General features: G+C 54.6%; 2 protein-coding genes across 10 annotated transcripts in view; one reads left to right on the top strand and one right to left on the bottom strand.

Moving 5' to 3' along the window:
- LOC117087519 (sphingomyelin phosphodiesterase 4) overlaps positions 1-6,106 on the bottom strand; it is a 30,526-nt gene extending 24,420 nt beyond the window's left edge. For 5 of the 9 annotated variants that reach the window (XR_004438846.1, XM_033217831.1, XM_033217793.1 and 2 more), the window contains exons 1-2: positions 5,786-6,091; positions 827-910 (exon numbers count right to left, since the gene is read on the bottom strand). Coding sequence is in view for 7 of the 9 variants with exons in the window: in XM_033217831.1 (XP_033073722.1) it covers positions 827-865 (39 nt within the window). In the remaining 2 variants the exon portion in view is untranslated. The other 4 variants (XM_033217861.1, XM_033217801.1, XM_033217821.1 and 1 more) reach the window with 3 other exon arrangements.
- A 249-nt stretch (positions 6,107-6,355) lies between these two features.
- Positions 6,356-15,437, top strand: LOC117087551 (mitotic-spindle organizing protein 2B-like). Its single transcript, XM_033217886.1, is given in 5 exon segments — positions 6,356-6,628; positions 6,630-6,697; positions 6,880-7,028; positions 8,046-8,225; positions 15,179-15,437. Coding segments are annotated over 5 exon segments (789 nt in total). The 5' UTR covers positions 6,356-6,394; the 3' UTR covers positions 15,337-15,437.
- Positions 15,438-15,530: the final 93 nt, after the last annotated feature.

The following is a 15,530-nucleotide window of genomic DNA, read 5'->3' as shown; positions in this document are numbered from 1 at the left end:
GATCAGGAGAAACGGCTAGAATTTCAACCTAGAGAGCTCTGCCAAAGGATATCTAAGGCCTTGTCTACCTCCAAATGAGGGTGGATTTCACAGGGCTTGAGATAGAGACCTGAGCCATGGGCCAGACCTGTTGACTCTAGTGGGGTGCACTGAGGAAGAATGTCCTTCCACATAAATGTTTACAAAAACACCTCCGAAGAACTAAAATTAGGAACTTTCATCGCCAATACTTGCCTCATACCTAACTTCTCATTTCTCAGTATCATTTTTTTTTTCTTTTTGAGTCTACCATGTTGCCCAGGCTGGTCTCAAACTCTTAGGCTCAAGTAATCTTTTGCCTCAGTCTCCTCAGTAGCTGGAACTCCAGGCATGAGCTACTGTAACCAGTTCTCAGCATCATGTTTAATACTTAAAGTGCAACCTAGCGGCCCCCAGCACAACAGTGTCTCTATTTTTCACTGATGACTGTTACGACTGATTATTAGAATGCTTTGTATCTATTTGAGAATTTACAGGTCATGAACATTCTGATATGTATCCTTCTCACTTGCTCCTCCTCCTGCTCATACCCTTGGGAAATAGAGAAAATAGAATTTGAATGAACTTCTCTTGTATGAGAAAACCCAGAGCACAGAGGTTGCGTAACCCCAAGGTCCTGTAGTAATAAGGAGGCACAGTCAAGCTTAAGGAGTCTGGCACTGTTTCCATCACATGCCCCTAAAAAACAACCACTACAGAGTTCTTCAGGTCAATGGGAAGAACACTCAAGTCCCACAGCTACAGAACTATGGCCACATTAACACTCATGCAAGCAGTTGATATTTACCAGTAGAAAGCTGGGCTGCTGGAGGTGAGGGAATGCCATAGCAGCCTCCAGTGGAGAGTTGAAAATGGCCTTCTTAGCAAACCACTGTGGAAAAACAAAGACAAAAATCTCAACATCTGTGACACAGCAGAATCTTTCTATTAGTTTTTGAGAGACAGGGTCTCGTTCTGTTGCCCAGGCTGGAATGCGGCAGCACGATCATAGCTGACTGCAACCTCAAACTCCTGGGTTCAAGCAGTCCTCCCACCTCAGGCTCCTGAGTACAGGCACATGCCACTATGCCTGGCTAATTTTCTTCTTTTTTCTTTTTAGAAACAGGGTCTCACTATGTTGCCCAGGCTAGTTTGTCAGGCTATGATGCCCAGGATCCTGGCCTCCACTGATCCTCCTGCTTTGGCCTCCTAAGTGTTGGGGTTACAGGTGTGAGTCACTGCACCTGGCCCTAATAAAATATTACATAGTTTCACAATGCCCAGGAGAATATCTGTGTAACGCAACACACACTACATTACCAATTCTCATGTCTTATTTATTAATTAGAGATAGGGTCTTGCTTGGTCGCTCAGGCTGCAGTACAGTGGTGTGATGATAGCTCATTGCAACCTCAAACTCCTGAGCTCAGGTAATCCTCCTGCGTCAGCCTCCCAAGTAGCAGGGACTACAGGCAAACATCACCAAGCCCAGCTAATTTTTGTACTTTTTGTAAAGATGGGGGTTTCATCATGTTGCTCAAACTGCTCTTGAACTCCCAGACTCAAGCGATCTATCCGCCTCAGCCTCCCAAAGCACTGGGATTACAGGTGTGAGCCACCATGCCCGGCCAGCAATTCCCATCTTTTATGGAAACGCTGTTCTCAGCTGGGTGCAGCGGCTCCTGCCTGTAATCCTAATACTTTGGGAGGCTGAGGCGGGAGGATCACCTGAGGTCAGGAGTTCAAGACCAGCCTGCCCAACATGGTGAAACCCTGTCTCTACCAAAATACAAAAATTAGCCAGGCATGATGGCAGGTGCCTATAATCCCAGCTACTCAGGAGGCTGAGACCAGAGAATCACTTGAACCCAAGAGAAACTGGTTGCAGTGAGCTGAGATCACACCACGGCACTCCAGCCTGGGAGGCTGAGCAAGACTCCGTCTCAAAAGACAAAAAAAAACAAAAAAAAAAGAAACACTGTTCTGCAGCCCACAGTGGCCAGCTTCAGAGCCAAGTTGTGGTGCTAAATTCTTGGTAATGCTTGTACAGCATTTGTCATATACCAGGACTCACTCTGAGTGCTCTCTCTATATCTCCTCATTTAATCCTCAGTGGTAAGCAAAATTTTAAAGACAGCAGCCCAAGATTCCTGATCCATTTGTTCAATCAAATACTCATCTAGGTACTGCTGTGACGGCATTTTGCACATACAATTAGAGTCTTAAGTTAGTGGACCTTAAGTTACAGAGTAGTCCCCAGCTGACAGCCAGCAAGGAAACAAAGATCTTAGTTCTACAACTCCAAAGAACTGGATTCTACCAGCAACCCAAATAAACCTGGAAGCAGTTTCTTCCCTAGAGTTTCCAGATAAGAGCAAAGCTGCCAATACCTTGATTTTAGTCTTGTAATGCACAGCTGAGCCTGCCTGGACTTCTGCATACATAACTATGAGATAATAAACGGGTGCTGGTTTAAGCTGCTAAGTTCGTCATACAAGAATAGAAAAATCATCCTCACAGCCAGGCGCGGTGGCTCAAGCCTGTAATCCCAGTACTTTGGAAGGCCGAGACGGGCGGATCACGAGGTCAGGAGACTGAGACCATCCTGGCTAACCCAGTAAAACCCCGTCTCTACTAAAAAAAAATGTACAGGCACCGCGAGGTGGCGGGTGCCTGTAGTCCCAGCTACTCGGGAGGCTGAGGCAGGAGAATGGCGTAAATCCGGGAGGCGGAGCTTGCAGCGAGCTGAGATCCGGCCACTGCACTCCAGTCTTGACTACAGGGCAAGACTCCGTCTCAAAAAAAAACCATCCTCACAACAACCCTATGGGTACAGATGTACTATGACTGCAGGTCAGTACAGATGATGAAGGAGAGGCAGAAATGGGATAACTCACTTACCCCCACCCAGCTAAGTGGCAGAACCAAGATTCCAATACAAAGACCGCCTCACAAAACTCTGAGACAGGGGCAAATCCCCTCCATATTACCTGTGCGCTATGCAATGAATGGAGGCTAAGAGCAAGCTCTGCCAAGGGAGCCTTTGAATAGGCCATCAGAAAACTAGGATCAACAGCTGGGCACCATGGCTCATGCCTGTAATCCCAGCACTTTGGGAGGCCACGGTGGGCACATTACTTGAGGCCAGGAGCTTGAGACAAGTCTGGCCAACATGGCAAAACCCCATCTCTACTAAAAATACAAAAATTAGCCAGGTGTGGTGGTGGGCACCTGTAGTCCCAGCGACTTGGGAGGCTGAGGCATGGGAAATGCTTGAGTCCAGGCGGCGGAGGTTGCAATAAGCCAAGATAGCATCACTGCACTCTAGACAGGGTGACAGAGGGAAACTCTGTCTCAAAAAATGAAAAAAAAAAAAGAAAGAAAACTAAGATCAGCTTTCCAAATTCCCACCGCTCAGCCCACTCAGGTCAGACACGAAAAATGCTCAGACCTAGACTTCACAGACAGGAAGTCTGCCAAGTCCCACTGGCCGGCTAGTTACAGTTTTCCTGGCCCAGCTCTGCCCACGGCACAAGTAGCTCTGCCCACGGCACAAGACACTGGGATGGCACCTGGCAGTCTGTGGAGGAAGAAAGGCTGGGTGTAAAGAGGCCATGTAGGCAGTTGTAGAGTGAGAGGAGACAGGAATCTCTGTCTTTGTGCCACTTGGCAATAGGAACATCTCCCAAGATTTTTCAATTCCTTTTTTTTTGAGACGGAGTCTCACTCTGTCGCCCAGGCTGTAGTCCAGTGGCCTGATCTCGGCTCACTGCAAGCTCCGCCTCCTGGGTTCTCACCATTCTCCTGCCTCAGCCTCCTGAGTAGCTGGGACTGCAGGCACCTGCCACCACGCCCAGATAATTTTTTTGTATTTTTAGTAGAGACTGGGTTTAACTGTGTTAGCCAGGATGGTCTCAATCTCCCGACCTCGTGATCTGCCCGCCTCGGTCTCCCAAAGTGGTGCGATTACAGGCGTCAGCCACTGCACTGGCCTCTTTTTTTTTTTGACAGTCTCACTCCATCATCTCACTGCAACCTCCACCTTCAAAGTTCAAAAAGTTCTAGTGCCTCAGCCTCCCGAGTAGCTGGGATTACAGGGGCCTGCCAGCAAGGCTGGCTAATTTTTCTATTTTTAGTAGAGGCAGGTTTCCCTATGGTGGCCAGCTTGATCTCAAATTCCTGACCTCAAGTGATCCGCTGCCTCAGCCTCCCAAAGTGCAGGCTTTTTCAATTCTTTTTTGAGATGGAGTCTCGCTCCGTTGCCAAGCTGGAGTCCCATGGCGTGATCTCGGCTCACTGCAACCTCCGACTCCCTGGTTCAAGCAATTCTCCTGTCTCAGTCTCGAGAGTAGATGGGATTACAGGCACATGCCACCATACCCAGTTAATTTTTGTATTTTTAGTCGAGACGGGGTTTCACTATGTTGACCAGACTGGTCTCGAACTCCTGACCTCGTGATCCACCCGCCTCGGCCTCCCAAAGTGCTGGGATTACAGACGTGAGCCACCGTGCCCGGCCGCTTTTTTCCTTTTCTTTTTTTTTGTTTTTTTGACATGGAGTCTCCCTCTACACTCTGTCACCCAGGCTGGAGTGCAACCTCCGCCTCCCCGGTTCAAGCAATTCTCTGCCTCAGCCGCCCAAGTAGCTGGGATTACAGGCGCCTGCTACCACGCCCGGCTAGTTTTTGTATTTTTCAGTAGAGACGAGGTTTCACCATCTTGGCCAGGCTGGTCTTGAACTTCTGACCTCGTGATCCACCCGCGTCGGTCTCTCAAAGTGCTGGGATTACAGGTGTGAGCCACAGAGCCCGGCCTCAATTCTTAACCTAGCTATCAATTGCAGTGTTAAAGAAAAACGCCTCAGTCCTAAGGCACTTGATCAAGCAAACACTGCACTACCACAAAATGATCAAAGCAGCATTAAACTGTGGACTGTTGGACAAGTGCGGAGCTCTAGCGGATGATGAAGTGGAGAGCATCTCTGCTCAGAAGAAGCTCTCATGGGCAGCGACTGAAAGAATGAGGCCCAGAGGAATTTCTAGGAAATTTCCAAGAGAGGATATTCCAACCAGGGAATTTCCAAGAGGTGTCTCTCACATCCCTGTTCTCTGACCCTGCCATAGCCACCCTCCCCGTCACAGGTCTCTGCCTGCCATGCACTTGGCGTCCGCTTCATCGCGCCTCTCCAACACCTATTTTCTCCAGGAGCTGCTTCGGACCCCGTCTTTTTTGTTTTGTTTTCCTGAGAGCGACAACCCTTGGGCAACGCCAATCATTCCAAGCAAATTCTGTCAGGCCAAGATCTCCCTCAGCAGCACGCGCCCACCTGTTCCCAACTCTCCCGCCAAGTGGGCTTCCGGACCCTCCGAAACCAAGGCTGGGAGAAGTCGAGCACACATGGGAAGGGTCGAGCTGGGACCCACACCTGGCTCTTCCTCCCACACCGCCTGTTAAGCCCAAGGCTCAACTTCAACACAAAGCTCTCCTTCCCTCCATTCCTTCAAGGAAAGTTAACTTTCAATGAACACTTACCGGACTAGGACAGAGTGCAGGAGCCGGGAGGGAAGGTGACACAAAGGCATGGCCCAGCGAGATGGTAGGAAGACTCAGCCGGGGCTCTCCACTCCCCAGCCTGCCCGGCCTGGGCAAAGCAGCCAGGCCGGCCAGAGTCCTGGGGCTCGCGGAGGAACGGACACGGCCTCCGCAGCGGCTCGGGGAAGGCCTCAGGGCGCCGGACTGTCTCACGCGCGCGTCCCGCCCCACTCACCTGTGGGACCCATAACGTCGCCCGCCTCAGAGGTAGGAGCCGCCATTCCGCCACGGCGCCGAAACTTCGTCATCAAGCTGCGCGCAGAGCCACGCCCCGCGGCCGGGCGGGAAAAGTGCCTCTACCTCGCTCCGCCGTTACCTCACAAGGCGCGTGCGCAAAGCGAAGGCCTGCCAGGCGAGGAGGGGAAGTGGCGAGGCAGGAGTGCAGGGGGAGGGGGTGGTCCGCAGCTGAATGCGCCTGCGCTGTGGTGGCCTCTGGCGCCTCAAGGTGGGGCTCACGCACTTTCTCCCTAGCAAGGAATGCGCGTGCGCGTAAGCAGGGCGGTTGATTAGTGGCCCCCCGCCCCCCCCCCCGCGAAAAGCGACCCCTAGTGGTGCACCGGCGCGGACCAAAAAATTGCACACTTTCTTGTAAGAGGCATTTACTGAGCGCCCAATGTATGCCTAGCACTGGGCTGGGTGCTGCCACCTAAGCGAGCACGATCAATGCAGTCTATCAGGGAGGCCCTGACCGCCAAGCAGTGGGCCCCTGCAGTCCGCCATGCCACCCCCGACCCCTAGCGCGCCGCTCAGCACACATTGAGCGCCCAATAACTGTTGGACTCCAATGACGCCGCGGAGGCGGCCCTGTACCCGGCCGGCCCTCCCGCCGCTCCCACCGGCGCCGCCTGGGAGGCAGGACGCTGGCGCTGCAGGGAGAGCGCGGCGGGGGCGCACCTTTTCTCGGGCCGCGCGGATGGCGGCGCAGGGCGTAGGGCCTGGGCCGGGGTCGGGGGCGCCCGCGGGGTTGGAGGCGGCCCGGCAGAAGCTGGCGCTGCGGCGGAAGAAGGTGCTGAGCCGCAGATGAGGAGATGGAGCTGTACGAGCTGGCGCAGGCGGCGGGCGGCGCCATTTACCCCGACGTGTTCAAGTGAGCGGGGCGGGAGGGGGCCGCATTCTCGCCAGACACCCCGATCTCTGCTCTCCGGGTCCCCCGGTCCCACTGGTCGGGAGGAGCCCCCCGCACCCCCGGTCCCCGTCCTTGTCGGGTCTTCAGGGAGGTGGCCGCGCCAGGCGGAGAGGGCTCACCGGCCCCACGTCTGTCCCCGTCAGGATCCTGGTGGACCTGCTGAAGCTGAAGTTGGCGCCCCTCGCCGTCTTCCAGATGCTCAAGTCCATGTGGGCCGGGCAGAGGCTAGCGAGCGAGCCCCAGGACCCTGCGGCCGTGTCTCTGCCCACGTCGACAGTGCCCGAGACCCGAGGTCAGACCTGGGCCCGCTGTCCCTGCCCCAGTGGCGGGGGTGGCGGGCGGGGAGGGGGCAGGCGCGGCACAGCGGCGGCGTGGCCCTGAGTGGCCAGGCGTGTCTGTCGGTCTCGGCCCAGCACCTGCAGGGCCCATCCGTGGGCTCTGCTCCCGGGCTTCGCTACCAGCCTTAGGAGGCACGTCCAGGTCAGGTGGACGCAGAGTGCGTGCCCCAGGGTGGTCCAGGCTGGGTAGGGCTCTTCTGCTTAGCTCCTCCCCACCTCTTCACTCAGGCCTTCATCTTACAAAGTCGGGAATCCAGAAGGTTTGGGACTGGGCGCCATGGCTCACGCCCATAATCCCAGCACTTTGGAACGCCACAGCGGGAGGATCGTTTGAGGCCATGAGTTTGAGACCAGTCTGGGTGACAGAGTGAGATCCTGTCTCTAAATATGTTTTTCAAAAGACAGTCTCTATCCCTGTCCTGTGGTATACAGCATCCAGGGAAGTGCCCAGGGAGCGGGGCAGGCAGAGGTCTTCCTGCCTGTACCCCACCTAGGCCCAGTTCCTACGCAGGGGCTTGGCCAGCCCTGGCCAGCTTCCCTCTGATGATTGCAGGAAGGGAGTCAGACGTAGAACTCCCAGGATGCAGAGGCCTGCGGGGTCTGAAGGGCCTCCTCCCTCTCCAGTGTGGTGACTGGGCTGAGCAGATGCTGGGGCTGAGAGTGTCATGGTGGAGCCTCCGTCCCTGCTCATCCTCCCCGCATGTTGCTTCTGCTCCTGATGGCTCTCTCTGAAATGCAGCACAGCGTTCCAGGCCAACGGAAGAAGGCCCAGAGCTGGCTCCCTGCCTGGAAGCACGCGGATACCCGCGCAGGCATCCTGAGAAGGGGTGGGGAGCAGGCTGCCTTCATGGGGGGAGTGCCAGGGCCTGGGCACCCACGCCTCCTGACCCAAGAGGGCCCGGGCACCTGTGTGCTGGCCTTTTCACTGACCCTCACTGTCTGCTCTCTTTGTGTCTCTCTCTGACCTCCAGAGGCCTCCTTTCTCTCTGCCAGGAACAGTAGCCCCCCAGCAAGTTCCTCCTTTTTCTCCAGCCCGCAGCCTTCGGCCTCTCCCGTTCTGCTCCACAGCCTGGCTGCTGCACACTCGCCTCTCTCTCCAGGCCCCCCGGGTTCCCTCCGCTTCTCTTGCTGCCTGTTCTCTCCTTTTGCAGGTTGCGTTTATTGGCTTATCTCTGGGGGTTGGTGCTCTCCCTTGTTTCCATTTAAACTGCCTGGCCCCAGGAGGCCCAAGCAGCTTTGAGCTGCAAGGGCAGGACCATGCAGGCCACCGCTGCCCTGCCGCTTAGCAGCAGGGCAGGATTTCTGATTCGGTTTATTAGAGACAAGGTATGGCAGTCTCTAGAGCCCACAGTCGGGCTGGCATCCGGGGACAGGACCAACACCCCCACACTCCAGAGGCGAACTGTGGTGAGTGTAAAGAGCCCTGCTCCAGGGGAGGACAGCTGGCCAGGGTGCGGTGTGCTGTGCTGGAGAGCACAGCCACGACTGCTGTGCTTGTCACCTCGGCCTCTCAGAAGTTGCCCCCTACCCAGACAGGAAGTTTGGAGGCTGAAACAGAGAGTCCCACCTTCCCCGAGTCTCCTGGATGCCATCTCACACAGATGCCATGTGCTGGTCCCATGGCCACACTCCAGCACTCAGCCCCATTGCCTGCCTCACTCCTGAGTTGGGGCCACTTTCCAGGTGTCACCAGGTGTGATCAGGGGCCCAGAGCCAGCGGCCTGTGAGAGCCCAGGGGTCTTTGGTCACACCTCCTGCATGCGCCTCCCAACAGCGCCCACCTCACTGCCACCCAGAGCTCAGGCCCAAGGTAGGGTGGAGGGGGCTGAGGGACAGGCCTGGAGTAGGGGTGTATGGACTGCAGGCTGAGATGAGCAATTGAGGGGCAAGTTTCCAGCAGGAGGGAGAAACTAGGAACAGAGTCCCTGTCACTCCAGGGGAAGTTGCTGCTCACTCAGCACTCAGGGGCCCTGGGTGCCAGGCCCAGCTCTCAGGGCAGAGGGCGTGGCAGGGAAGTGAGATGGTCACACTCAGTTCAGTGAGAGGCAGTGAGGAAAACTGCCAGTGAGACCCCCATAGTGGCTCACACCTGTAATCCCAGCACTTTGGGAAGTCAAGGCAGGTAGATCCCTTGAGCTCAGGCGTTCAGGACCAGCCTGGGAAACATAACAAGACCCCATCTCTACAAAAAATACAAAAACTAGCCAGGCAGGGCCGGGCGCTGTGGCTCACACTTGTAATCCCAGCACTTTGGGAGACCGAGGCGGGCAGATCATGAGGTCAGGAGATTGAGACCATGATGGCTAACACAGTGAAATCCCATCTCTACTAAAAATACAAAAAAAAAAATTAGCTGGGCATGGTAGCAGGCGCCTGTAGTACCAGCTACTCAGGAGACTGAGGCAGGAGAATGGCATGAACCCGAGAGGCGGAGCTTGCAGTGAGCCATGATCACACCACTGCACTCCAGCCTGGGCGACAGAGCGAGACTCTTCCTCAAAAAAAAAAAAAAAAAAAAAAACTAGCCAGGCAGGCGTGGTGGTGGTGCCCATCTATAGTCCCAGCTACTTGGGAGGCTGACGTGGGAGGATCGCCTGAGCCTGAGGGAGATGTTGCAGTGAGCTGAGAGCTTGTGACGGGACTCCAGCCTGGGCAACAGAGCAAGACCCTGTCTCAAAAAAAAAAAACTAGCCAGGCAGGCGTGGTGGTGGTGCCTGTCTATAGTCCCAGCTACTTGGGAGGCTGATGGAGGATTGCCTGAGCCTGAGGGAGATGTTGCAGTGAGCTGAGAGCTTGTGACTGGACTCCAGCCTGGGCAACAGAGCAAGACCCTGTCTCAAAAAAAAAAAAAAACAAAGAAAAGAAAAACCGCCAGCAACGGAGATGGGAGGAGGCTTCAGAGCCCAGAGAGCAGCAAGGGTTACACCGGGCGGAGCAGGAGCCGGGGGCGGGGAGGCGGTCAGCAGAGCTCCACAGGTGTGAGCTGTGGCGGTGGGAGGGGATGTGTGAGGCAGAGTGCTGTCCAGGTGCTGTTAGGCCCGGGGTGGGAGGAGGCAGGTGGGGGGCACAGTCAAGATGTGTGTGGGGGTTGTGGCACTGGAAATGCAGGCATAGAGGGGCCGGGAGGATTGGGGGTGCCGTGTGAGCGAGTGGGGGCTCCGAGAGAATTTACCCAAGGACAGGAGTGGCCTGGAGTGCTGGGCCCCTCGGGGTCTTTTGTTCCTCGAGGGCTCTGTCCTGGAAGCATAGCCCAGGTCCGGTCCTATAGGCTGGGTGGCAGAAAGCCAGGACATGAGGGCACAGAGGCCCTGTGGGGATAGAGTGGAACCTGAGGAGGAGGTGGAAGGGAATGGGGCCACACCAGGAGTGCTGAGTGAGAGGCAGAGGCCACAGATGGAACGCTGAGAGCTCTCTGAAGCCCACGTTACAGCATCTGACCACACGGAGCTCCGGCTGCCCCGGTAATGGCAGAATCTGGGGTGGAGGACATAAGGGGGTTGTCAGAGTGATCCGGCTGGGGGGCATGGAGGCCATAGATTTCCCACAGGACTCGGGTGTGGAGTTCTCCAGGCTATGGGCCAGGCCCACTCAAGCTTGCCTCTGTGAGCTGCAGCAGGCACCCTGGGTCCTCTGGATGCCTGTCCCCCAGCCATCCAGACCGGCTGGGGGAACCACCACCACCAGATTCACTTATACCCACAGGGAAGGGGAAACAGAAAACCCCAGAAGCACAGAGGGGTGATGCTTGTCTTGGTAAGAGTCTAGAGTCACTGAGGGAAAAATAAATGCAGTCAAGCATTCTATTTAAGTTTAGGGAAACTGTACATTTTAAAAGTTGTCCAGAGCATGCACGTAAGATGACACTTTGGAGTGTGGAGGCCGTGAGTCTCACCTGAGCTGTGCTGGCTGATATAGGAACCTCGAGCCACACATGGCTGGTGTGGTCATTGCACTGCATGTGTTATGTACAGCAGATGCCAAAGGACTGGTACAAAAGGGAATGCAAAAAGCCCATCACACCTTGGGAGGCCGAGGCTGCTGGATCTCTTGAGCTCAGCAGTTCAGGACTAGCCAGAACAACACGGGGAGACCCAATCTCTACAAAAAATACAAAAATTAGCAGGGCATGGTGGCACACATCTGTAGTTCCAGCTGCTTGGGAGGCTGAGATTGGAGGATAGCTTGAGCCTGGGAGGTTGAGGTTGCAGTGAGCTGTGACTGCACCACTGCACTCCAGCCTGGGTGAGAGAGTGAGACCCTGTCTCAAAAATAAACAAAAAAGCCCAAAGTGAATGAGGCTGGGCACTGGTTCACACCTGTAATCCCAACACTTTGGGAGGCTGAGGCAGGAGCATCACTTGAAGCTCGGAGTTTGAAACCAGCCTGAGCAACAGCAAGACCCCACCCATCTCTACAAACAAGAAAAAGAACAGAGGTGAATGCAACATCTTATGAATAACTTATGTACTGATTACATATTGAAATAATACGTTGGACATTTTAGATTGATTAAGGTATTTGAGCTAATTCTGCATTTTCTTTTACTACTTATTTATTTTTGAGACAGTCTCTGTCACCCAGGCTGGAGTGCAGTGGCCACTCATAGCTCACTGCAGCCTCAACCTCCTGGGTTCAGGCAATCCCCCCACCTCCTCTTGAGTAGCTGGGACTACAGGTGCACACTACCACACCTGGCTAATTTTTTAATTTTTTTGTAGAGATGGAGGTCTCATTATGTTGTCCCAGCTGGTCTCTAGCTCCCGGCCTCAAAGGACCCGCCTTGGCCTCCCAAAGTACTGGAATTACAGGCATGAGCCACTGACCCCTGCTGAGCCAGGCTGTTTTTAACATTCAATGGTCATTGACTATCTTTGGGCTTAGGAGGGCCCTCCAGGGACCAGGCCTAGGGGCATCAGTCACCCCGCCCTCACACCCCAACCTGCAGGCACACTTGGTTCAATCCCACTGTCTAGCCCATCTGACTTAGTGGCCCCTCCCGAGGGAGGAGGGCTAAGCCAAGCTGGTTTTCCCACTGCACGGCACTGCAGACCATTCTATTCTGGGCCTTCTCATCCTTCATAAACTGAGGAGGCCTGAACAGGGCTCCCCGCTAACCCCGAGAGCACGCAATTCCTGAAGATTTCCAGGATTTTCTTTTTTTTTTTTTTTTTTTTTTTTTGTTGAGACGGAGTCTCGCTCTGTCGCCCAGGCTGGAGTGCCGTGGCAGGATCTCAGCTCACTGCAAGCTCCGCCTCCCGGGTTTACGCCATTCTCTCGCCTCAGCCTCCCGAGTAGCTGGGACTACAGGCGCCCGCCATCTCGCCCAGCTAATTTTTTGTATTTTTTTAGTAGAGACGGGGTTTCACCGTGTTAGCCAGGATGGTCTCGATCTCCTGACCTCGTGATCCGCCCGTCTCGGCCTCCCAAAGTGCTGGGATTACAGGCTTGAGCCACCGCGCCCGGCCCAGGATTTTCTTAATATCAATTATGGCTTAAAGTTATGTTACTTTCACATTTACAGGGTTTGTCAACCCTGTCAGATTTAAAGATAAGCATTATTAGCCAGGTGTGCCCCCATGCTTGTAGTCCCAGCTACTTCGCATGAGTTTGGGGCAGCAGTGAACTGTGATTGCATCACTGCACTCTAGCCCAGGTGACAGAGCAAGACTCAGTCTCTCAACCCCCCTCTGCCACCACTCAAAACAAAAATAAACAAACAAACATCATTTGCTCTTTTCTGCTTCCCTCTCCTTGTTTCCAGAACGGACTGGGTCATTACTGAGGGGAGGAGAGGAAACTCAGATGGCGGCAAACTGAAGGGAAGCCGGCTCTGAGTCAGGCCCAGGTCTGCGGCCTGCTACGCGGCAGGCTGTGGGGAGCTAGGCATTAGTAACCTCGAGAGCACATGGGCGCCTAAGCACCCAGGTTAGGCCGCCGCTGCAGAAGATCTGCCTCTGTCTGGCCTGGCCTGCGGAGGGACTGTGGCCTCAGGAGGATGCTGGCCCAGTGTGGGAGCTGCTGCAGGGTGGCAGGTCCTGTCTGCTCATGGAAGACAGAATCCTCACCCCTTGACCAGTCAGTGGAGACTAGAATAATGGCAGTTTGTACCACAAGAGGTGCGTGGTGGCTGTTCTCTGCTTTGTGCTGTTTTCACGAGTCACTGCTGGGCTGAGGTGGCCAAACGTCAGCCACCACGTGTTCTTGACTGCGCTCCTCCTTGACTCAGGGCAACCCCGACTCCATCTTTGTTGAGTCAAGTGTGCCAAGCTGTTCCAAGCACGACACTGCTATAACCCTCACCAGCCACCAGGCAAGAATGAGCAAAGATCTCATTCTCTGAGGAAGAACTCCCCAGAAACTCATAAGGAGGGCTGTCTTGTCCCTGCAGGGTATGGGGAGAATTTTGTGGTATCAGCATCGAAAGGGAGCTAGAGGTACCTCTGGAAGAGCCAGGGTCCACGGCATCTCAGACACAGGAGTCTCTGCTTGTTCAAGGTGACAGATGGTGAAACAGAAATGACCTAATGGATCCCTAAACACCCGTTACATCTTTTCTCCAGGAATGTAGTTTCCCATTGCAGGCTGTTTGACTACACTTGATAAGAGGCCAGGGAAGGACCAGGATTGAGGCTCGGTGTTCTGTTGGCTGAACCCTTGTCTGGAGTCACCCTGAAAGTGGTGGCAGGGGAGTTCCTGCAAGGGACTGCCCCAAACCTTTCCAGGATGAGAGCCAGTTGGGATTCCAAAGGAAGAAACACTTAATGCCAGAGTGGTCAGTCCAAAGCATTTGTTAGGGAACTTACATACAGAGGGGGCTGCAGTGTGCCCTCATGAGGGACAGCCAGGAAAGAGGTTGTGCCTGGGCACACCGCACTGAGGGGCTGGGGTGTGGAGTTTCTATGAGAGTGCGAGGAATCTGGCTGGGGTGGGACTGGTTTCCACATGCTTAGCAACATGTCAGATAGCAACACATCAGATCTTTCAGTGTTCCAGGTAACGACCTAAACCTGTGTCAGTGTCTGGGAAGATGCGAGCCCCAGCCAGGGTTTCAGCCTGCAGGGGGAACATGTAGCTGATGAGGTCAGAGTGGTCAAGGCACTCCCTCAGTCAGGACAAAGGAAACGCTGGGGGGATGAAATGGGGGACCCAACACTGAGGGAGGGGACACATGCCCTGTTTAGAGCCCATGGAGCAGACCCTGCCAGACCAGAGCAGGGGAGAGCCCTGGCCAAGGCACTCCGCACGGTGAGCCTGCCACCCGGGTACATTTGTACTTTGCAGGGTCCTCTCAGTCAGTCTTGCTGATGCTGTCAACACCCTGAGCCCAGGGAAATCCATCCCATTAAAATAAAGCTCTGGCCCAAGTGTGGTTGCAGATCTTTCTTGGCTATCTTAAAGAGTAAGCAAATTACAAATCAAAGAATCTCTGAACCAGTGGTCTTCATCCGAGAGACTCTGGTGGTCAGAAGGAAAGTCTCAAGCATTCAGACTGTGGCAGGAACCCTGTCATGGAATCTGGCTGCTAAACCCGAAAGCAAGAGGGTTGACCACTGTGTGCGGAACACTCGGGTAGGTAGGAAACAATGAAAGAGCTTCCAAAATCAAAATCAGAAACCCAATTCCAGGACTTGGTGACTGCAGTACTTCCTGCCCGTCACCATCTGGGGCAGCTCAGATGTACAGTCCACATGAAAGCACCTTGAGGATGAGGCAGCGCGTTCCTGCTGCTGCTGCCGCTGATGGCACCGTCAGGGCAGACTAGGTTTGCTGTCCAGGCCAGGTGTGCACCAGCCGCACCTACCTTTCCCTAAATGGACCCGTGGCATGTGTCCTTCCAAAACGTTCCCTTGGCAGTGTGCTCCTTGCATGGCTTTGCTCCTGGGACACATCCTCAAGGGTCCCCTGCACACTGCCAAGGGCTTCTGGGGCATGACCTGTCTAGTGGTTCTGAGTCTCAGGACTTGGGGCTGATGCAGAGCCTCTAGCTGAAGCAGCCTTGATGGAAATGTGTAGACATAAATGTTGCCCAAGGAGCACGAGTACCACAGGTGCTGCAGTTACGGGGCTCGCCCATTCCTAATCATTGTGCTTTGTGTCTCCTCAGGGAGAAACAAAGGCAGCACTGCCCTCGGGGGAGCATTGGCCCTGGCGGAACGCAGCAGCCGCGAAGGATCCAGCCAGAGGATGCCACGCCAGCCCAGCGCTACCAGACTGCCCAAGGGGGGCGGGCCTGGGAAGAGCCCTACGCGGGGCAGCACCTAGGATGGGGCAGAGACTTGTCACATCTTTGTTCCCAGCAAAGGCTACGTGTTATCTCCTTCAGTTGATAATAAACCTTTCTGAGATGCAGAGGGTCCAGGTCAGACGTTCTCTACCTTTTTTTTTTTTTAATATTAAGGCACAGACTTAGAATGAGTTTTCTGTGCCAGTCCTGGTTGTGCCACAGCAAACTAACA

The sequence above is a fragment of the Trachypithecus francoisi genome, unplaced genomic scaffold (assembly GCF_009764315.1).
Source record: "Trachypithecus francoisi isolate TF-2019V2 unplaced genomic scaffold, Tfra_2.0 Contig00661, whole genome shotgun sequence".
NCBI classification, from domain to species: Eukaryota; Metazoa; Chordata; class Mammalia; order Primates; family Cercopithecidae; genus Trachypithecus; species Trachypithecus francoisi.
This window is presented reverse-complemented; position numbering and strand designations above follow the sequence as displayed.